Raw genomic sequence first — 21,756 nt, forward strand, 5'->3', positions numbered from 1 at the left:
GTTTCTTCTAATAAAGATTGTGAAATAAGGAGTTAGAAGTTGTAAATTGGACAACTCATTCATAACAATTGATCAATTCTCCTAGGTTGTTTTTTTTATTTTTTTTTTTATTTTTTTCTTAAATTGTTTTGATACTGCAATGGAAGTGCGTTCAAAAAATGTCTGTCTGATAAACTATATTTGTCTCTATTTTTACGAGTGAGAGATTTTAATTAATAAAACAGACAGACAAGGAGTTTAAAATTAATTTTTTATTCTCAATAAGAATGCCTTATGTTTTGAATTATACCTTGGTTTATTAATATTACCGATTGACTAGAACTTTGAAGCAATGGGAAGAAACTATAAAGTGATGTAGACAAATATTGAGGCTGAATGAAAAAATTAAAGTGATGTAGGCTGAAGGGAAATGAACTATATAGTGATTTAGTCTGAAGGGAAATGAACTATATAGTGATGTAGGCTGAAGGGAAATGAGCTCGGAGTTTACCGTTTTAAGTTTGTCTCCACAAATTCTCTTGAATCTGCATCTCTATGACTAAGCAAGTCTCTTATAGGCTGCAAGTGTTTAGTTCAATATACCTTAGTCAAGGCAACTTCCTACTTATCTCTATAATCTTACATTAAACACAAATTAAATCGTGGTCCCTAATCAAGACTAGTATTTTCGACACTATCGAGCAGAGCGGGATAGTGTTGTAATAAGCTGAGTGTTGCTCCACTATCGAGCAACACTGACTAATGACACTATCGAGCAGAGTGTAATAAGCTACTGAGTGTTGCTCCACTATCGAGCAACACTGACTAATGACACTATCGAGCAGAGTGTAATAAGCTACTGAGTGTTGCTCCACTATCGAGCAACACTGACTAATGACACTATCGAGCAGAGTGTAATAAGCTACTGAGTGTTGCTCCACTATCGAGCAACACTGACTAGCGATAACCGTATGTATTGATTAGAGATTAATAATGGCCATTCAAACCCGTATGTAGTAGCTTACCAGACCTCTAGCGGAGCCTCTCTTCCTTACCTACTCTACTCTATTCTACTATTTTCCATCTACTCTACTCCACACTACTGTTTTCCATCTACCCTCTACCCTACCTACTCTCTTTTCTCTTGTTCCACTAGCTGAAATAAAGTAGAGAAATCACTCCTCGCAATATATCTCTATACATACTCTACTAGGATCATCTACACTTACTCTACTAGAATCATTTGTTACTCTACTAGGATCATTTGTTACTCTACTAGGATCATTTATTACTCTACTAGGATCATTTGTTACTCTACTAGGATCATTTGTTACTCTACTAGGATCATTTACAGTTACTTTGGGGTCAACTTGGCTCATTGACTCATCTACACCTGTTACTACTACCTCAATAAAAATCGAAACCAAGAAATTGGGTAGCAATATGCATTACTTGTAAAAAATCATTCCAACTTCATACGGCATCAAACCTTGTATCCTCTTTTCTCTTTTACTCTCTCCTCCCCTCTCCTCCCCTCTCTCTCATTCCTTTCTCGTTCTTTCTCCTCCCTTTTCCTTCCTTATCACTCCTTTTTCCCTCCTCTCTTCTCTTGCCGCTTACTTCCTTCCCACTAAATCTGCCATTGTCTTCTTTAGGAAAGTGCAAATCAAATTGCAAAATGAAATTGTAATCCATTGTTTACTTCAACAATCCTTCTCCTTTCTTCAACAACCCTTCCCTTTCTTCAAAAGTCCTTCTCTTTCTTCAAAAGTCCTTCTCCTTTCTTTATCGTATAAATTGAAAGCGGTTATCTGTCAAAAAGTCACCATATAAAGGTCTTATCTGCTATCACCATATAAAGGTCTCATCTGCTGTCATAAAGGTCTCATCTGCTGTCATAAAGGTCTCATCTGCTGTCATAAAGGTCTCATCTGCTGTCATAAAGGTCTCATCTGCTGTCATAAAGGTCTCATCTGCTGTCATAAAGGTCTCATCTGCAGTCATAAAGGTCTCATCTGTTGTCATAAAGGTCTCATCTGCTGTCATAAAGGTCTCATCTGCTGTCACCATATAACGGTCTCGTCGGTTATCACCATATAAAGGTCTCAAGGTCTCATCTGCTGTCATAAAGGTCTCATCTGTCATTGGCTATTAGCAAGAAGCAACGAGAAGAATTATGTCTCCACTAACCATGTCCGCTTCGCCTATATCTGCTTCGCCTACATCCGCTTCGCCTACATCTGCTTCGCCTACATCTGCTTCTCCTACATCAACTGCTTCTACCTCTGCTACCACCACCAATGAAGCCATATCAGGCGAAGCTAAAGAAAGCCAAGAATTTGCCCTAGTCCAACTAACAGATAAGGAAATTATAGAATTCACCAGGGTGCAAAATAGTCAATCATGGAAAGGCGCACTTCTGACACAAGACTATGTCTTGAGAGAGCACGTGTTGAGTAAATCTCAAATGACTTCACAAGATCCAAATAAGCTTCTCGTGTTTATGTTGTTTAAGAAACCTTTACAAAAAGGTGCTGCGCTTTGCTCCATTGAGTTGTTGATTCGAGAAGCATGGATCTACCAGAAAATTGATGGCAAGGTTGAGAAGAAACAGGTGTTGAGTGGATGCATTGGCGGTGTATTCACTCTACAGGAACATAGAGGTAACGGGTATGCAAGAATCATGGTTAATGAATTGAAGAAATGGGCTCAAGGAGAAGATAATGTAAGTGGTGGTGTTGGGAAACAAGGTTTTTTGTTCTTGTATAGTGAAATTGGTGAGTATTATGCCAAGAATGGGTTTAAATCGTTCCCCGTTGATTTAATCAAGATCCCGATGCCCGCTAAAACCAGCACGAGCCTTGTCAAGGAAGACGCAGACGGGTTAGATTTTGAATTGATCAAGTATCATGATTTTGAACACTTGATGAATCTTTATCAACAAAAACTAGATGACTCTCTTTGGCAGAAAACTCAACTTGATGGGAAAACTAGAGTATGTATTAAGCCAACTTCAGATATCATTGATTGGTTTCATTTGCGGTCTAAATTCATTACATTTAAATTGTTCCCTTTGCCTCAATGGAGCAAAAGCATTGATTTCCAAAATGAATCGTACGACTCAATAAAAGCGAAGCTCGAGCATTCGCTGCCAACACATTTTGGAATCAAACTCATTAACAAGGAAACCCATGAAATCTTTGGGTTTGTAATATGGACAATAGATTGGAATGAAGCAAATCCAAAAACTACAAAAGCTACAGTATTGAAACTCGTTTGTTTCAAAAATGAAAACAAGGTTGATGTGGTTAAAAAAATTATCTCATACATGGTTGATTATTTATCAAAGCTGCAAATTGAAGGATGCTCAACTACGGAAGTTGTCATTTGGGAATCTGAATTGCAAGAGTATGGTTCTAATGAGTTGAAGGAATGGTTGAAGCTGGAATTGAAGGCCAGTATAAACTTGGAGAATCCATCAAGACTGGCAATTCTAATGAATGATTATCAAGAGGATGAAAAATTGAAACTGGGGGGGATTGTATGGGAAGAAAATACAAAGTTGCTGTGGTTTTAGTTGATGAGACAGTATCGAGCAACGCTATCGAGCAGAGCAACACTATCGAGCAGAGCGAGATAGTGTTGTAACAAGCTACTGAGTGTTGTTCCACTATCGAGCAACGCTATCGAGCAGAGCGACGCTATCGAGCAGAGCAACACTATCGAGCAGAGCAACACTATCGAGCAGAGCAACACTATCGAGCAGAGCGAGATAGTGTTGTAACAAGCTACTGAGTGTTGTACCAAGCTACTGAGTGTTGTTCTACTATCGAGCAACGCTATCGAGCAGAGCGAGATAGTGTTGTAACGAGCTACTGAGTGTTGTTCCACTATCTCACTCTGCTTGATAGTGCCGATAGTGTCGGTGGCAGCTAGTGTGCTCCACTATCTCGTTTCGCTCGATAGTGTCCATAAACGGTCTTATACACATCTCATCAAATAAACATTAGAGCTGAACATTGTAGCTGAACGCTTTGGTTGACCTAGTGATATATATTCCTACCCCCTAATTGCCTTTCCCTTTACCTCTAACCTCGTGAGATATATTCCTACCCCCTAATTGCCTTTCCCTTTACCTCTAACCTCGTGAAATATATTCCTACCCCCTAATTGCCTTTCCCTTTACCTCTAACCTCGTGAAATATATTCCTACCCCCTAATTGCCTTTCCCTTTACCTCTAACCTCGTGAAATATATTCCTACCCCCTAATTGCCTTTCCCTTTACCTCTAACCTCGTGAAATATATTCCTACCCCCTAATTGCCTTTCCCTTTACCTCTAACCTCGTGAAATATATTCCTACCCCCTAATTGCCTTTCCCTTTACCTCTCTAGCCCCCTAAGCGCCTTCCCCCTTGGAATCAATCATCGAATCATCAAGTCACGTGATCTACAAATTGTACCAAAAAAAAAATTTCAATTTTTTTTTTTTTTTTTGACTCAGCTCATTGAAAGAAAGCATTGGTTTCGGAGGATTAGAATTCCTTTAACGAGTCCAGTGCCTCGTTGTATAAGCTTAGTGCCCTATTTGCGGGTTTGCTTTGAGATATATATATATACTGATTCTGTTGATACGGTTGTTTTGTGCTTTTTCATAGATTATGGGCAAGGAAGTTGTAACCAGCATTGCACCGAAATGTATCAGTGGATTAGAATTTGGAGCATTATCGGCTGAGGATATAGTAGCACAGTCGGTTGTTGAGATAAAAACGAGGGATTTGTATGATTTGGAAAAAGGCCGTACCCCAAAGAGCTCAGGGGCTTTGGATCCCAAGATGGGGACCTCATCAAATGCCGAAGAGTGTAGTACATGTCAGGGGAATTTGGCATCGTGTCAGGGCCATTTTGGTCATATCAAATTAGCATTACCCGTATTTCATGTAGGGTACTTCAAATCCATCATCTCGGTTCTTCAATCTATTTGCAAAAACTGCGCAGCCGTGCTACTAGACGAGAAGAGTAAGCGACAATTCCTTGGCGAATTGAGAAAACCAGGTATCGATAATTTGAAAAAAATGAAGATATTGAAGAAAATTTTAGATCAGTGTAAAAAACAGAGGAGGTGCCTAAAGTGCAATCATGTAAACGGTGTGGTGAAAAAGGCAGCTAGTGGTGCTGGTCCTGCATCGTTGAAAATCGTTCATGATACATTCAGATGGATTGGTAAGAAAGATACTCCAGAAAAGGCAAAGTGGGATGAAGATTTACAAGAAGTGATTAGAAACCACCCGGATATAGAAAAATTTGCCAAAAGAATGACTGAAGACTTCAACCCCTTGAAAACGCTCAATTTGTTCAAACAGATTACTCCTTCAGATTGTGAATTTTTCGGAATGGACCCTTCTAGAGGCGGAAGACCTGAAATGTATATTTGGAGGTATCTACCTGCACCACCCGTTTGTATTAGGCCATCAGTCAAAATGGATAATCAGTCAAATGAAGATGACTTAACCGTCAAGTTAACTGAAATCGTATGGACATCCTCTATGATTAAAGCAGGTATAATGAAGGGAATATCAGTGAATAACCTAATGGAGCAATGGGATTATTTACAGTTATCTGTGGCAATGTATATTAACTCCGATGCGGCAAATCCCGCATTGATGCAATCAGCAGCTGGCGGCGGTGGTGGTGGTAGCAAATCTGCAAAACCAATAAGAGGATTTTGTCAAAGGTTGAAAGGTAAGCAAGGTCGTTTTAGAGGTAACTTGTCCGGTAAAAGAGTCGATTTTTCGGCAAGAACAGTTATTTCGCCTGATCCAAATTTAAGAATCGACGAAGTTGCTGTACCAGAAAGAGTTGCCAAAGTATTGACCTATCCTGAGAAGTGTACTAGATACAATAAGAAGAAATTGCAAGCATTAATTAGGAATGGGCCTGATGTCCATCCAGGAGCAAATTATGTTCACAAACAAAACGAAGCAGGAAAGAGGAACTTACGATTTGGTGATCGTCACAAATTATCAAAAACCTTACAGCCTGGTGATATAGTTGAACGTCATATTGAAGATGGTGATATAGTGCTATTCAATCGACAACCTTCGTTGCATAGATTGTCCATTTTATCCCATTATGCAAAGATTCGACCTTGGAGAACATTCAGGTTAAATGAATGTGTATGTACTCCATATAACGCGGATTTCGATGGTGATGAAATGAACTTGCACGTTCCTCAAACCGAAGAAGCTAGGGCTGAAGCAATCAATTTAATGGGTGTTAAAAATAATTTACTTACACCAAAATCGGGTGAGCCTATTATTGCTGCTACTCAAGATTTCATTACAGGATCGTATCTAATATCACATAAGGATACGTTTTTAGATCGTGCCACATTGGTTCAACTACTATCTATGATGTCTGATGCAGATGTTCATTTCGATATTCCACCACCATCAATAATGAAACCAGTGATGTTATGGACTGGTAAACAAGTTTTCTCTCTTTTAATCAAACCAAATAAACAATCCAAAGTTGTGATTAACTTAAATGCCAAAAACAAAACATTCCATCCACCTGCAAAGGGTTTACCTAGTGAAATGTCACCCAACGATGGATACGTTGTGATTAGAGGGTCTCAAATATTGAGTGGATTGATGGATAAATCAACCTTAGGTGATGGAAAAAAACATTCAGTGTTTTACACAATACTACGAGATTATGGTCCTCAAGAAGCAGCTACTGCCATGACAAGAATGGCCAAATTATGTGCAAGATATTTAGGAAATAGGGGGTTTTCTATTGGTATCAATGATGTTACACCTGCGCATGATTTGAAGCAAAAGAAGGAATTAATGGTGGAACAAGCATACTTGAAATGTGACGAGTTGATTGACTTATATAATCGAGGTAAATTAGAAACTCAACCAGGTTGTAATGAAGAGGAAACATTGGAAGCAAAAATCGGTGGGCTTTTGTCCAAAGTCAGAGAAGAAGTTGGTGATGTTTGTATTAGGGAATTAGACCCGTTAAATGCACCATTAATTATGGCCACATGTGGTTCTAAAGGGTCTACATTGAATGTGTCCCAAATGGTGGCTGTTGTTGGTCAGCAAATCATTTCGGGCCATCGTGTTCCTGATGGGTTCCAAGATCGATCCTTACCTCATTTCACCAAGAATTCAAAAACACCCCAGTCAAAAGGATTTGTTAGAAACTCATTTTTTAGTGGCCTAACTCCGCCTGAATTTTTGTTCCATGCCATTTCTGGTAGAGAGGGGTTAGTTGATACTGCTGTGAAAACAGCCGAAACCGGTTACATGTCTAGAAGATTAATGAAATCACTAGAAGATTTATCTTCTCAATATGACAATACTGTGAGAAACTCATCAAATGGTATTGTTCAGTTCACATATGGTGGTGATGGGTTGGATCCTTACGATATGGAAGGTGATGCTAAACCAGTGAATTTTGTACGACAGTGGGATCATGCTTATAATCTAACATATAATGCAAATGACAACCCGTTGTTGCCCTATCAAATTCAGAATGTAGTTGAGGAAGTTTTAAAACCTTTGGAGGATAAATTAAATAACAATGGTATGAACAACGAAAGTGAGAGTCAAATAGTTGATCAAAAAGATGCCGAGAGAGAGTTTTACAACTCTGTACGAAATTTTATGTTGAATAAAGCAGAAACATTAGCAAGATTAAGAGAACAACGTGGTTTAAAGCCATTTTTCACTCCACCGTCTCCAGAGGATATTTTCATTGATGAAGATGAGCTCAAACTCAATGCTATCAACCAATTGATGAAAATCTCACAAAAAGCAGTAAAGAAATTCCTCAAACAGTGTATTTACAAATACACAAGAGCAAAAGTTGAAGCAGGAACTGCTGTTGGAGCCATTGGCGCACAATCTATTGGTGAACCAGGTACTCAAATGACATTGAAAACTTTCCATTTTGCTGGTGTTGCTTCCATGAATGTCACACTAGGTGTGCCTCGTATTAAAGAAATTATTAATGCCTCAAAAACAATCTCGACTCCAATCATCAATGCTGTGCTAGTCAATGACGACGATGAGATTGCTGCTCGTGTAGCAAAAGGAAGAATAGAAAAAACCTTGTTGAAAGATGTCGCGTTTTACATTGAAGATGTCTATACCGAAAGTATGGCTTGTTTATGCATCAAGATCGACTTAGACACCATTGAAAAGTTGCAATTGGAGCTAGATATAGATGGAATTGCCGAATCAATACGCAATGCTCCCAAATTGAAAATATCCAAAGGAGATGTTACCGTGATGGGCAAAAACATGATTGTTGTTAAATGTGATATAATTGAACCGAAATCAGCAGCCTTGAAAACAACAACTGAGGACAACAATCAAAATGCATTATTTTTCAGAATGCAATTGTTGAAAAGAACACTTCCTGATATTTGCATCATTGGTCTTTCAAACGTCTACCGTGCAGTTATTAACATCAAGGATGATGGGAAAAAGGAACTTCTTGTAGAAGGTTACGGTTTGAAAGATGTTATGAACACTGAGGGTATTATTGGTACAAAAACAACAACAAATCACGTCCTTGAAGTCAATGAAATTCTTGGTATTGAAGCGGCAAGAAGTTCAATTATTAAAGAGATTGATTATACAATGAGTAATCACGGAATGAGCGTTGATCCTCGTCATATTCAATTGTTAGGTGATGTGATGACTTATAAAGGTGAAGTATTGGGTATTACAAGATTCGGTTTAAGCAAAATGAGAGACTCGGTATTGCAATTGGCATCATTTGAAAAGACAACGGACCATTTATTCGATGCAGCGTTTTTCATGAAACATGATAAAATTGAAGGTGTTTCTGAATGTATTATATTAGGACAAACAATGAGTGTGGGTACTGGTGCTTTTAAATTGGTGAAGTCGTCAAACTACGATGAAAAAGTATTGAGAAGAAAAAGGACCTTGTTTGAATCATGTTGTGAAGTTTCTTCAGTGGCATAGATATGAAATTAGTCCGTCCTTTGCTCTTCCTTTTCTTTAGTTAATTAATCAAAAGCATGCTAAGTCTATCAAAAATATTTTATGGAATCTATTTTCTTCTATTTATCTCTTACTCTGCAATAGCATTTTTCAAATGCTGTAAAGCTTTCAGAGCTTCGCCAGATTTTATTGCGTCTCTTGCGAGTTTTACTCCGCCAACCCAATCTTGTGCAAGTCCGGCAATATAAGCGAGCGCCGCCGTATTCAACAATATATAATCAACTAGAGGGTGATTGGGACGACCTTCGATAATCTTAAACTCCTCTTTATCTTGGTTTAAAATATGATTCAAGATGGCTGCATTCTCATCGGGTGTGCCTGACTTTACAGTATCTATACCATGCTCAGGTAAACCGAAATCTTTCGGCGATATACGATCTCTTATAATATCTCCATTTTTCTCAACAATCCAAATTTTGGTATACCCAAACGGGGCAACTTCGTCCAAGACACATTCTCCAAACACAACCATTGTACGTTTATGTATATGGCTTTTCTTGGCCAATATTGATGCTGTTTTCGCATAACTCTCACCCAATTTTTCACTGTAAACACCGAGAATTCTTGATTGAATAGGTATCGGGTTGATCAATGGACCCAAAATGTTGAAAATCGTAGGTATACCTAACTGAGCTCTAACATTACTCACTATGCCCATGCCAGGGTGGAATGAGGGAGCAAATAGAAAACAAAACTTTGATTTTTTGACAATTTCAGGTAATGTCACCACATTAATTTTTGCCAAATCAACGCCCAAGGATTTCAACAAATCCCCCGAGCCCAGTGTGGATGTGCTTGCTTTGCCCCCATGCTTACAAACGGGTAACCCGATTCCCGCGGCAACTATAGCTGAAGATGTCGAGACATTAAATGTATTCTGTCCATCCCCTCCCGTACCAACAATATCTATATATCCCCGCTCGTCAACTAAATGCCCTTTTATGGTCTCAGAAAATTCCAATACCGCGTCAACAGCTGCTGCAATATAGTCAGATTCCTGGTCCAAACCTCTCATTCTCAATACTGATAAAAACGAAGCTATTTGGATCTCTGATGCCAAACCTTGGAAAATTAACCGGATAACCTGCGACAAATCCTCCGGCTTTAACACTGGAGGATTCGCTAGCAACGACACAATATAAGGAGTAAGCACCTTATCCCTCTGAGCGTTCCCAATGCCCATCTCTACTAACGAAACCCAACCTTTCGTCTAGTCAATGGCTATAATTTTTCACCTTTCCAGCGATGGCCCGTTTTTTTTTTCCGCTTTCGTCAAGTGAGTCATGAGTCACGTGATATAGTCATGTGACTCGGGTTCGATTCACCTCCTCAACCCTCCTCAACCCAACCCTAACCAAAGGTAACCTTTCTTTGCAAGTAGGTTGGAATTACTCTGTTTCCAAAAGAGTAATGAGGGTTGATATATGGATGTATATGTATATATTTTTTTTGGTTTTGTTTTGTTTAGTCAACGGTTATTTGGAAACTGGCCTCTTTATCGGCGTCAAGGTATGATCCACAAACGGCCCAACACGTCAAATCACACACTCCCTGTAGAGGCAAGCTGAACTCAATATCAAAAGATTGCTCCACTTTATTGATTTGACACTTTTTTATCGCATATAGTTGTTTAGTTGAAAATTGTCCAACTAAAATCCACCAACTTTCAAATTGTGGAAAAGGTAATGGCGATACCACTTGTAACGATTCCATTTCTTCGTCTCTTTCCAATACAACTCTTATCGTTATAGCCTCATTCGCCACTACCCGATCATTGGTCAAGGTATAAGTGAGTTTAACATTAGGATACAGGTTCACAAAGGATGCAACATCATTCAATTTCTCTTCATCATTTTCATCGTCCATTTGTAAAACTGCATCGCGCTCGTCATCCTCAAGACTCATTAAATCATAAACACTAGTAACATCATGTTCCTTGCACCGTTTTAATATCGCCTCATTGTCGAAATGAGGAATCTGCTTAAGATGATTTTCAAATGACCATGTACATTGAGTTATCATTTGAGATAAATCCATAACCAACATGGCATTTAGGTGGCCATCTCCTGCTAACGTATCAATACAAGCATTCAACAATTTCGGCATTATTGTCAAAATACGTTGAAGATCCTGCTGAAGCGTTAACGGTAATTTGATTCGTGAAACATATGCTTGAATGAGTATGAACGTTTTGTAAAAAGGTGTCACATGATAATGAGACCCCCCCGCTTTCATTGGCACCTTTCCCGATATATCCACCAATATTCTTTCTTCGCCCTTACGTATTGAGATACTTTCAAATTCCACAGCATTTGCCAATGCATTCAAGATATCTCTTAATTTACTCTTTATAGTTAAAGAACTCAAAGAGTTCAATGTTTCATAAGATAAATTGTAATGAGATGCAATAAGTGCTTTGTTCAAGGGATTCAACTCTAAGCCATCCTCATCTTCTCCAAGTTCTTCTACAAATTCGTTTTTGATCAAACCATCGATTACATCCTCAATCATGATGGACAAATATTCAGAAATACCATTGGATGTTACATCTTTACAATGGTAATAGCTTGGATTGCTCAATAACCGCTGATAAAAAAATGAATGGGTTAGTATATCAACAAATTCTTCTCGTTGTCTTAGTAAGCCATCAACAATCCCGGAAATAAAAAATTCATGCATTGTTTGGCGTAGTTGACTTTCCACCATCAACCCGGTGTTCATAAATGTAGAGTAGTAGTTTATGGTGTCTGCTGAAGTCCTAATAAACACTTTTCCTTGATTTGCCATGTCTTGACAACATCCAACCATGTTGTATATAGATGTTAAACTGTAATCAACTTTTCTATGTTCATACTCGTCATAGAACTGGGTACCATCAATCATTACCACATCTGCATTTGCTTTTTGTTGAATATCTGAATCCCATGTTGAAATTAAAAGAGAAACAGCTCGCAGACTAAAAAGCCTCTCAACAATCAACTTATCAAGGTTATCAAACTCATTTAAATAAAAACCAATTCCACCTTTAAGAAAGTTCTTCAAAAGAGAGCTTTTGATTTTATCAAAATGTTTTTGCTCATTCATAATGCCACTGCTACTTTCATTAACATGCAATGATTCGGCCAACTTGATAGCCTCAGTATTAGAATCAACAAATATGAGCACAGTTTTCCCTTTCTTTATAAAGCCATCAACAGATTTCAAGAAATCGTTATCGTCAATAGTTAAATTGATGTCCTCAATATTGTGTTCACGAATTGAAGCAGGGAAATTAACAATGCTCAGTTTACCAATACTAAGCCAAGCACACATATCACGGACATCCAACATTGGGTACGAAATACCAACTATTCGAAGCTTTAGCTCGTTGCCATATTGCGCTTGCAATAGTCTAATTCTAATTAAATTAAATTCATACATTGCGTTAGATTCAATCATGTGGAGGTCATCTAGTATAAGAAGTCCCACTGATTTTACTGATTTTAGTGTTTTCCAACGCTTGACCAAAGTGTAAACTTGGTCAGGTGTGCCTAAAATGATGTTGCTCTTATTGAAGCTCTTAACATCTGTTTTTAAATCCTCAGTTAATTTGGCAACTCCCTTTTCCAATTTGGACCATCGTTTGAAATTTGTATCAATAATTGAAGTATCTGGATTGATGTATATTATCCTGCCATTCAGTTTCTTGAAATGATGAAATATTGCCAAATCAGGACAGTACGTCTTTTCGTCGCCCTTATTTATACCAATAAAACAGCTTGGTTCTTCATCATCGCAAATGGTATCGAAAACTTCGGTACTGAACAGTGTTGGTACCAGCATCAGCATCAGCATCATCGTCTTTTTCCAACTTGCATCCTCCACTTTGGATTCACTTTTTGCAGTAAAGTACGATTTATCCTTGGTCTTTATCAAGTCTGTAATAATTGCCGCTTTCCATGTACAATTGACCCATTTGGTATTAATGAATGATAATAGATAATTAGGTGTTATAGGGTTCGGTATCTCAACATAAAATTCCAAAAGATGCGCTTCATCAAGTTGCTGTTGTCTCACAAATAACTGTTGGTATTGCAAAATTCGTAAACCATTACAATCCTCCAAGATAACTTCAAATGTCTCTTGTTTACCATGTACATCGTATATCCAATTCCAGGTAGGTTTGATCTCAACTCTGATTCTCATAAATTCTTGCGAAATACTTTGCACAGTATAGTCAATGATTTCGATTTTTGGAAACGAATTGATAAAATTGACTGCAGTTGTAGCATCGCTCCCTCTCAAGTTTAAAACTTCTGCAAGCTCCTCTTTTGTCAAATGGAAATATTGCAGCCATGGTAAATGAGAGGATTCGGATGATTTCACAATCAGTCTCGGTATATGTGATCCAAATTGTCTCAATGGCGAATCACTTATCCACATTCTATTCTTGACCATTTTTGCCAATTCCAACACATATTTTGCCAAAGATGACCATTTTTTCAAAACTGCCAACTCATACAATGCATGTAGCAATCTATCTGCGGATTGTTTGATATATATCATATCTGCAATTAAGGCATACCCGTCTAAATTCAATCTTGAAACATATGTTTGTAAAAGAATGTTGATCTTGGCCGATGGTTCAACTGGAGATTCCTTGATTGGGATGGGGCATTGCTCCATCAATTTATTAATTTCTAGTTTTTCCTCTCGACGAACTGGCACAAGCTCAAATTCATCCGAAAGAGTGAAAATTCGAATCACATCACCTTCTCTATGCCAAGGCTTGAGTAATCTGTTATACTGGCTAATTGTATGGTAACTGATATAATGATACGATGCAATACGGCCAAGTTCAGTAGCTTTCACTTGCCCATTTTCATACTCAATCAATTTGTTCTCTTTGAGCACACAAAACGCAGCATTGATGAATTCTGCTCTTTTGAAATACATCGTTGGGTCACTATTGTTATTATTAGTCACGGGTGTATAGTCCAAGTATAGCGATGGTAATTGCAACATACGAATATATAAATATGTATGACCCAACCAATCAATTCCTGCTTCCAAAGAAGTCACCGATCCCAGCACAATTTCGGCATTCAAATTATCAATCAATTTTGTCAATAACTGAGATTCAATGGGATACTGTTGGTTCAAAATAGCAAGATAATACTGTACTTCATCCTGAGTGGTGATGATTATACCTTCACCATTCTTATCGTACCGAGGACGACCTGCTCTTCCCAACATTTGGAAAACATCCTGTGGCGATAGCTGGATCCACGATCCCGATTCTGGAGAGTATACTTCGGTTCCCTTGATGATTACTGTGTGGGCTGGCAAATTTACTCCCCAAGCTAATGTTGCTGTAGATACAAGAACCTTGAGGTGTTTTTGAGCAAACAAATCTTCAACAGTTGTTCTATCGACTTTGTTCAACCCAGCATGGTGTACACCAATCCCAGATACAAGAACTTTTTGTAGCTTTACGTTTGAAATCTTTTCAGATTCTTGAGAAAGGATTTCCCCTGTACTTTCATCAGTAACAATTTCTAAATCCAGATCTTTTTGTAACCGTTCAATTAAATACTCGGCAGTATTAACAGTTTCGTTCCTCAGATGAACAAAAATAATCAACTGTTGATCTTGTTTTAAGCATTTAAGAGTTTGATCAAAACAAGCTTCATTTATAGCGATCCTCTTCTTCATTGCTTTTTGTTCCTTTATTGTAATAAACTTTTGTTCCAAAGGGCATGGCCTATATGATTGGTCAAAATAAAACACTCCCTCCTTACTGACATTGGTGAACTTGGCAACATCTTGATAATTAGGTAATGTTGCTGATAATCCAACAATCCTCACATCACTCTCCTCGTCCTTGGTAATTCTTGCAACAATAGATTCCAACACCGGTCCCCTTTGGTCATGCAACAAATGAATCTCATCAATAATCATCAACTTTATCAATTTAGAATATGCGTAATTTTTCCTTGTTATAATGTCCCATTTTTCCGGGGTTGTGATAATTACATTGGTTTCAGCGATTTGTTGCTGAGATAACGTAGAGTCACCAGTTAGTTCATTGACAATCAACCCAAAAACCGGTGTTAGTCGTCTTTGGAATTCTCGCATTTGTTCCTGCACTAGTGCTTTCAAAGGTGCAATATAAACAATTTTAAATTGGTCCTTACTGATATGTCCATTCTTGGATCTGTGGTTATCTATGATTCTCAACATTGTGAGCATGGCCACATTTGTCTTACCTGCACCAGTAGGTGCGCAAACTAACAAATTTTCGTCACTTTCAAATGCCATGGGGTATATCTTGGATTGTATTCGATTAAATGTTGTTGTTTCGTTAGTAGGGAATGCTTCGCGAGCCCACGGCGGTAGTGTTGAAGTGGGCAATAGTTCGTCTTCAACCTGATCTGATAGAGTACTAGGAGGCACCGTAATGATATCATAATTGGGCAACTTTTCCTGAAAAGTGCCCTTGGGTAAAGTTATTTTCAAATCATCTGCTTTTTCTTCGTAAAATCTCTTCTTTTGTAGCTTTTTGATAATATGCTCTTTTTCCCGGTCATCATTGAATATAAGCTTATTGATCAAAGCGTATAATCGCAATTGAATCATCTCCTTTATGAGTAAATGCTTGGGTTCGGTGTTTATTTTTTGGCCAAATACAATTTCCCATCGATTCTTGACAATTTTCTTCAATATATCCAGGTTTAATAAACCATCTAGTCTTTGAGAAACCAAACGGTCATTTAAAGCCGGGTCTTTTAAAATTTCAAATACTGATTTGGTATCCACATCACTCGGCACATTTGCTAAAAACGTATCCCATGAATATGTCGCCTCTTGTTGAACTTTTCCATCCTCTATTTCCTCCTCCTCCTCCTCCTCCTCCTCCTCCTCCTCCTCCTCTTCCTCCTCCTCTTCAGACTCAACAATCTCACGCAAAAACTCGCCTTCGGTTTCCTCTTCCTCCTCCATCTCAACATCAACATCAACAACAATAGCCTCGTCCGCTTCTCCCTTTCCTTCTGTACCCGTCTTGTGTCTTTTCAAATACCCATTATACAAATTAGCCAAATTAATCAATTGACTCAACTCATCATCACCAATTTGAATTTTCAACAATTGATTGATTTCTTTCCTCTTTGTCTGGACATTGATATTGGATCCGAAAATGTCTAATAGAATCTCTACTGCTGAAGATATAACTTCTGGCGAGGAGTCTAACAAATACCTTCGTATCTTGGTGAGAAATGAATCGTATGCTTCTTCAAATTTGGTGCTGGTGCTGGTGCTGGTGCTACTCCTGTTAGTTCCAGCTGATTCATTTGCACCAGAAATAAAAGTTCCTTCCTTTGCTTCATCCTCAAGCACCTCCTGGGTTACCAGACCACTTCCGTTCATACCTAGCCTCGTCCAATCTGATAATACTCTTTATCAAATTGGTGAAACCAACGGAGTTTTGTTTTTTTTTTTAAAAATCCGATGCCCTGCGATTTTTCAAAACATCAAAACCGCTAGCTCCAAGAGCTGGTGGTGTTGGCAACACTATCGAGCGAAGCGAGATGGTGGAGAAACACTTTGTAGCTATGCTATTGACCCTAGTGTGCTCTAGATCTCTACAGAAGAAGTCAGTCTATTGAAGAGAGAATATATGTATTTATTACTGGAAAGTTATCCAACATCCACTATCGAACGAATAGTGGAGAAACACTTTGTAGCTTGTCACAACACTATTGAGCGAAGCGAGATAGTGGAGAAACACTTTGTAGCTTGTCACAACACTATTGAGCGAAGCGAGATAGTGGAGAAACACTTTGTAGCTTGTCACAACACTATTGAGCGAAGCGAGATAGTGGAGAAACACTTTGTAGCTTGTCACAACACTATTGAGCGAAGCGAGATAGTGGAGAAACACTTTGTAGCTTGTCACAACACTATTGAGCGAAGCGAGATAGTGGAGAAACACTTTGTAGCTTGTCACAACACTATTGGGCGAAGCGAGATAGTGGCAATGCTTAGTGTCGCTCCGCTCGATGGTGTCATTGACAGCTAGTATGCACCACTATCTCGCTTCGCTCGATAGTGATGCTCTTTAGTACACTTTATTCAAAAAAGTCTTATTCTTAAAATCCCAAGTATCGTCCGAAATTCTACCTCTCAAAACAGGAATCTCGCTTCCTGGGACGTAAACATCTTCAAACAAAATATCCATCTTGGCTTCCGGTGGAGCATCTCCTTCAGCCTCGGCAACTTGTTCATCAACGTATTTTCTAGCTGCTTTATCATAGGATTTGATTTCGGCTTCAGTAGCAATGTTTTTCTCCAACAACACAGCCTTTAATCCAGCAATTGGATCGTTTCTTGATCTCATGTGCTGCACTTCTTCTCTTGTTCTATAAGTAGTACCTGGGTCAGACATCGAGTGGCCACCATATCTATAAGTTTCAAACTCTAAAACCAATGGGCCATTACCTTGAGAAGCCCAGTCCTTGGCAAATTTAGAGCCTTGGTAACAAGCCAAGACATCCATACCATTGATTTTCAATCCAGGGATATATTGACCTCTCTTGAAATATTCAGTAGTGGCTGAACTTCTCGCAGCAGCAGTACCCATACCATATTTATTATTTTCACAAACAAAAATGCACGGTAAATTCCACAATTTTGCCATATTATAAGCTTCAAACACCTGTCCTTGGTTAGAAGCACCATCACCATAAAGATCAAAGCAAACTGATCTCTCGCCCTTGTATTTCTGGGCAAATGCCAAACCTGCACCTAAAGGAACTTGTGCACCAACAATTCCGTTACCGCCATAAAATCCAGGAGCAAACATATGCATAGATCCACCTTTACCAAATGAAACACCAGTTCTTCTACCCATCAACTCTGCCAATATGGATTTAACAGAGGCACCTCTCATAAATGCAAAACCATGGCATCTATACGAAGTAATAACGGTATCCTTATGATCAATGGCATTTTCGATACCAACAGCAATAGCTTCTTGACCAACTGATAAATGACAAAATCCTCTAATTTTTTTCGCCTTGTACAAGGCATCTGCAGCCATTTCCATTCTTCTAACAATAATCATATCCTTGTACATTTTCAAAAGCGTCTCCTTCTCAGTTTCAAAGGATAATTCAGGACAATCTAAATTATACCCTTCAAAAGAGGTCTGAGGAAGGTCAACAGAAACCAAATCACTAGAATCGATAGACTCGGCATCTTTACTGGTGGCCAACGTTCTAACAATTTTCAACGATGAGCCTTTGAAGGTGCTAGAATTGCTCTTGAAACCACCAATGACTTTGGAGATATTGACTAAACGACTCATTTTTTTTGGTTTTTAGTAAGTAAAAAGCAGTAAAATTATAGCGGCAAAAGATCTCTACAAGAAAAACGCTACAAGTAACAGCTTAATAACCAGGCTTTTCCTTTTCCGAACCCTTACTTGGTTTTGAAAGTCTATAAATCCGATAACTCTTGATGTATTTTCTTTGGTAAAACGATTCGATGAGAAGAAAAAACCGGAAATGGAAAAAACGCCGCACTGAAATTTCGCATCGGAGTTTTTTTCATCTGGCGCGACCGCCCTATGGTCGACTGTGAGCCGGGTGGATGGGTCGTGGCGGCTATTAAACTCCACCCTCCACTAGTAGCGGCCACTTACTATTGAGCGAAGCGAGATAGTGGAGAACCATTTACTATCGAGCGGCCACTATTGAGCGGAGCGAGATAGTCATACTTTGATTTATTGTATTTAGATGAACTCTAAGTTGAGCGATAGCATTTTGAGCGAAGGAAGATAGTGGAGAACCACTTTCTAGCCACCGACTAGCGATACTATCGAGTGGAGAACCACTTTCTAGCTGCGACTGACTAGAGACATTACTTCGCTCGATAGGGTCCGTTCGATAGTGGAGAACCACTTTCTAGCTGCGACTGACTAAAAACATTATCTCGCTTCGCTCGATAGTGTCCGTTCAATAGTGGAGCATCGATAAATATACATGTGCTGTATATTTATATATTCATATTCATACAAAGTGGAAATGAGTATCACTACTCTAGACAAGCTCCCTAGCGACTGCCCTCTTTCTCTATCAACTAGACTCGTTTCACTCGTCTAGTCATCACTACTCTAGACAAGCTCCCTAGCGACTGCTCTCTTTCTCTATCGACTAGACTCGTTTCACTCGTCTATTCATCAGACGGTTATTTATTTGGTAGCGTATTAGATTGCTTTATATGGAATCCTTGAGAGAATTATACAATAATTGATTAGGGATATATACTAGATGCTATAAGAGGTTAACCGACTAGAAGAACGAGCCTCCACGAGCCTTCACTATTGAGCAGAGCGAGATAGTGGAGCACCACTGACTAGTGACACTAGTGCTAGCGAGCGAAGCGAGCTAGTGGTGCATTCACCAAATGCTAACCGCTAACTATCATTTTTTTTAATAAGCCTCTATCTATAAACTTCTGTCTATCCCTTCTAATAAACCTCCTCTATAAACTTCCATCTATCTCTATTGGTTACAAGTCTAAAACTGGATTTTTCATCACTTTGAAGGCATATGAGAATGTTATACCAAATTTATTGAGCAGTAGAGAATAGCAGAGCAGCAGAAAGTAGCAAAACAGTAGAGACTAGAAGAACAGTAGAGACTAGCGAAGTAAAACAGTGGAGAAACACTTGCTATATTTATCAATGCTCCACAATCCCTCTTTGGTCGATAGCGGAGCAGTATAATGTTATTTTTATCTCCGGGACCCTCAATACACCGAAAAGGGAATGTTAATAACCCAAAAAGGAAACCAAATGAAAAATCGAGCCTCAATACACCGAAAAAGGAAAGTCAATTCCATATTATGGCTCTATGGCTGCAAATTAATTAGTAAGCCTATTTTTAGCAATCAAGATAACCATAATGATCACTATCGAGCAAAGAGAGATAGTGATCTTATAAAAGCTAAGAGCTAAGGGTCAAGAGTCAAGAGCTAAGGGTCAAGAGTCAAAAGCTAAGGGTCAAGAGTCAAAAGCTAAGGGTCAAAAGCTAAGGGTCAAGGGCCAAGAGTCAAAAGCCAAGAGCAAAGAGCAAAAGGTCAAAAGCCAAGGATCAAAAGCCAACAGCCAACAGCTTTAGAACTGTGATTGTTTACCGCGATGAACCGTTTCACCATTGATCACCTCATCTCCAAAAGAGCTAGTAAAAGAGAAAGTTCTCATTTCACAAGTGGCCCACAAGAAACACCACCAGTAGGGTTTAAACCACATCCCGACCCGTTACTTTTATCCTATGGAGCTCCAAACAATGGGTTTTTCCCAATTGAGTCATCAAAAGTAAACCTTGTTGATTATCCTTTCCAGCACCAAGATAAGCTCGAACGCGACTACTTTGAGGAAAATACTCATCTGGTGAATATCACTAGGTATACAACTAACCCAGATTTGATTGATTTATCCACGGGTCTTCAATACGCAGCAGTAGAAGGCCATAAACCTCTACTTCAATTCACAAAGGATTTCATCAAAAGAACTCATAATCCCAACTACAACCAATGGGAATCTATACTAACCACAGGAGCATCTGATGGGCTAAACAAGGCTTGTGATGCAATTTTGGATGTGGGCGATGTGATCTTAATTGAAGAGTTTACTTTTACCCCATTTTTAAGATTTGTCAATAATGCAGGTGCTACACCAATTCCTATTCCGATTGATTTCAGTCCTGAGTCAAACGGTATCAACTTGAACTATTTAACAGAAATGTTGGGCAATTGGCTGAACAAGTACCCCGATTTACCCAAGCCAAAGGCATTGTATACTATAGCTACGGGCCAAAACCCCACGGGATTAACTCAAACTTTCCAATTTAGAAAACAAGTTTATAAACTAGCTGAATTACACGATTTTATAATTATAGAAGATGATCCATATGGATATTTGACCTTGCCTAGATATGGAACAACAACAACAACAACAACAACAACAGCAGCAGCAGCAGCAGCAGCAGCAGCCCCCAAGGAAGTTACCGTTGACGAGTACCTCAAATCCCATTTAACTCCATCCTTTTTGGAAATTGATACAAGGGGAAGAGTTATTCGAGTAGAAACGTTTTCCAAACTATTTGCGCCAGGTCTCAGATTAGGCTTCATTATTGCACATGAATCAATCATCAAAGTCATTAAGAACTATTCTGAGACTGTGAATCGCGGTGCTTCAGGGCTTTCACAATTAGTAGTGAATAACGTAATCCACGACAAGTTTGGTGGTGTAGACGGCTGGATCGGATGGATTCTCAAAATGAGACAAACTTATCTGCAAAGAAAAGATCTTTTGCTAAAGACTATCTTTGAATCGAAAGCATATCAACAAGGGCTAGTCGATGTGATTGACCCACAGGCAGGGATGTTTGTTACTTTCAAAATCAAATTCCTCGACGGAAGGAATCAAGAGGAAATTACAACAAAGATGAAACAATTATTGTGGAAAACTATAAGTTATGGAGTCCGTGTCGTCTCCGGTTCTAACATGAGTGTTGATGCAAACTTCAGCTCTGAAAGATCAAACTTTTTTAGGCTATGCTACGCACCAGCTAACAATGATAAAGAGATCATTGAAAGCGGCAAGAGATTAACCAATGCAGTTTTGGAATTCTATAACAATGGTGAAAAATATTGAAATAAAAAAAAAAAAAAAAAAGAGAGATAGC

General features: G+C 38.7%; 6 protein-coding genes across 6 annotated transcripts; 2 read left to right on the top strand and 4 right to left on the bottom strand. All coding sequences in view use genetic code 12, as the record gives it.

The window, feature by feature from the left end:
* Positions 1-1,154: 1,154 nt before the first annotated feature.
* On the bottom strand, positions 1,155-2,106 carry KGF56_003686 (uncharacterized protein; the record flags this gene model as incomplete). The annotated part of the gene is made up of 2 exons (XM_049325045.1): positions 1,155-1,353; positions 1,832-2,106. The coding sequence occupies 2 exons, from the start codon at positions 2,104-2,106 to the stop codon at positions 1,155-1,157; spliced, it is 474 nt and encodes a 157-aa protein (XP_049179276.1).
* Positions 2,107-2,170: 64 nt separating this feature from the next.
* Positions 2,171-8,986, top strand: KGF56_003687 (DNA-directed RNA polymerase III core subunit; the record flags this gene model as incomplete). Its single annotated transcript, XM_049325046.1, has 2 exons — positions 2,171-3,520; positions 4,637-8,986. The coding sequence occupies 2 exons, from the start codon at positions 2,171-2,173 to the stop codon at positions 8,984-8,986; spliced, it is 5,700 nt and encodes a 1,899-aa protein (XP_049179277.1).
* A 109-nt stretch (positions 8,987-9,095) lies between these two features.
* Positions 9,096-10,208, bottom strand: TRP4 (anthranilate phosphoribosyltransferase; the record flags this gene model as incomplete). The annotated part of the gene is made up of 1 exon (XM_049325047.1): positions 9,096-10,208. One exon carries the CDS (start codon positions 10,206-10,208, stop codon positions 9,096-9,098), a length of 1,113 nt encoding a protein of 370 aa, XP_049179278.1.
* A 281-nt stretch (positions 10,209-10,489) lies between these two features.
* On the bottom strand, positions 10,490-16,432 carry KGF56_003689 (ATP-dependent RNA helicase; the record flags this gene model as incomplete). Its single annotated transcript, XM_049325048.1, has 1 exon — positions 10,490-16,432. The coding sequence occupies one exon, from the start codon at positions 16,430-16,432 to the stop codon at positions 10,490-10,492; it is 5,943 nt and encodes a 1,980-aa protein (XP_049179279.1).
* Positions 16,433-17,123: 691 nt separating this feature from the next.
* On the bottom strand, positions 17,124-18,371 carry PDA1 (pyruvate dehydrogenase (acetyl-transferring) subunit E1 alpha; the record flags this gene model as incomplete). The annotated part of the gene is made up of 1 exon (XM_049325049.1): positions 17,124-18,371. The coding sequence occupies one exon, from the start codon at positions 18,369-18,371 to the stop codon at positions 17,124-17,126; it is 1,248 nt and encodes a 415-aa protein (XP_049179280.1).
* Positions 18,372-20,207: 1,836 nt separating this feature from the next.
* ARO9 (aromatic-amino-acid:2-oxoglutarate transaminase) lies at positions 20,208-21,725 on the top strand (the record flags this gene model as incomplete). The annotated part of the gene is made up of 1 exon (XM_049325050.1): positions 20,208-21,725. The coding sequence occupies one exon, from the start codon at positions 20,208-20,210 to the stop codon at positions 21,723-21,725; it is 1,518 nt and encodes a 505-aa protein (XP_049179281.1).
* Between the last annotated feature and the right edge of the window lie 31 nt (positions 21,726-21,756).

The sequence above is a fragment of the Candida oxycetoniae genome (genome assembly GCF_023343755.2).
Source record: "Candida oxycetoniae strain CBS 10844 chromosome Unknown scaffold32, whole genome shotgun sequence".
NCBI classification, from domain to species: domain Eukaryota; kingdom Fungi; phylum Ascomycota; class Pichiomycetes; order Serinales; family Debaryomycetaceae; genus Lodderomyces; species Lodderomyces oxycetoniae.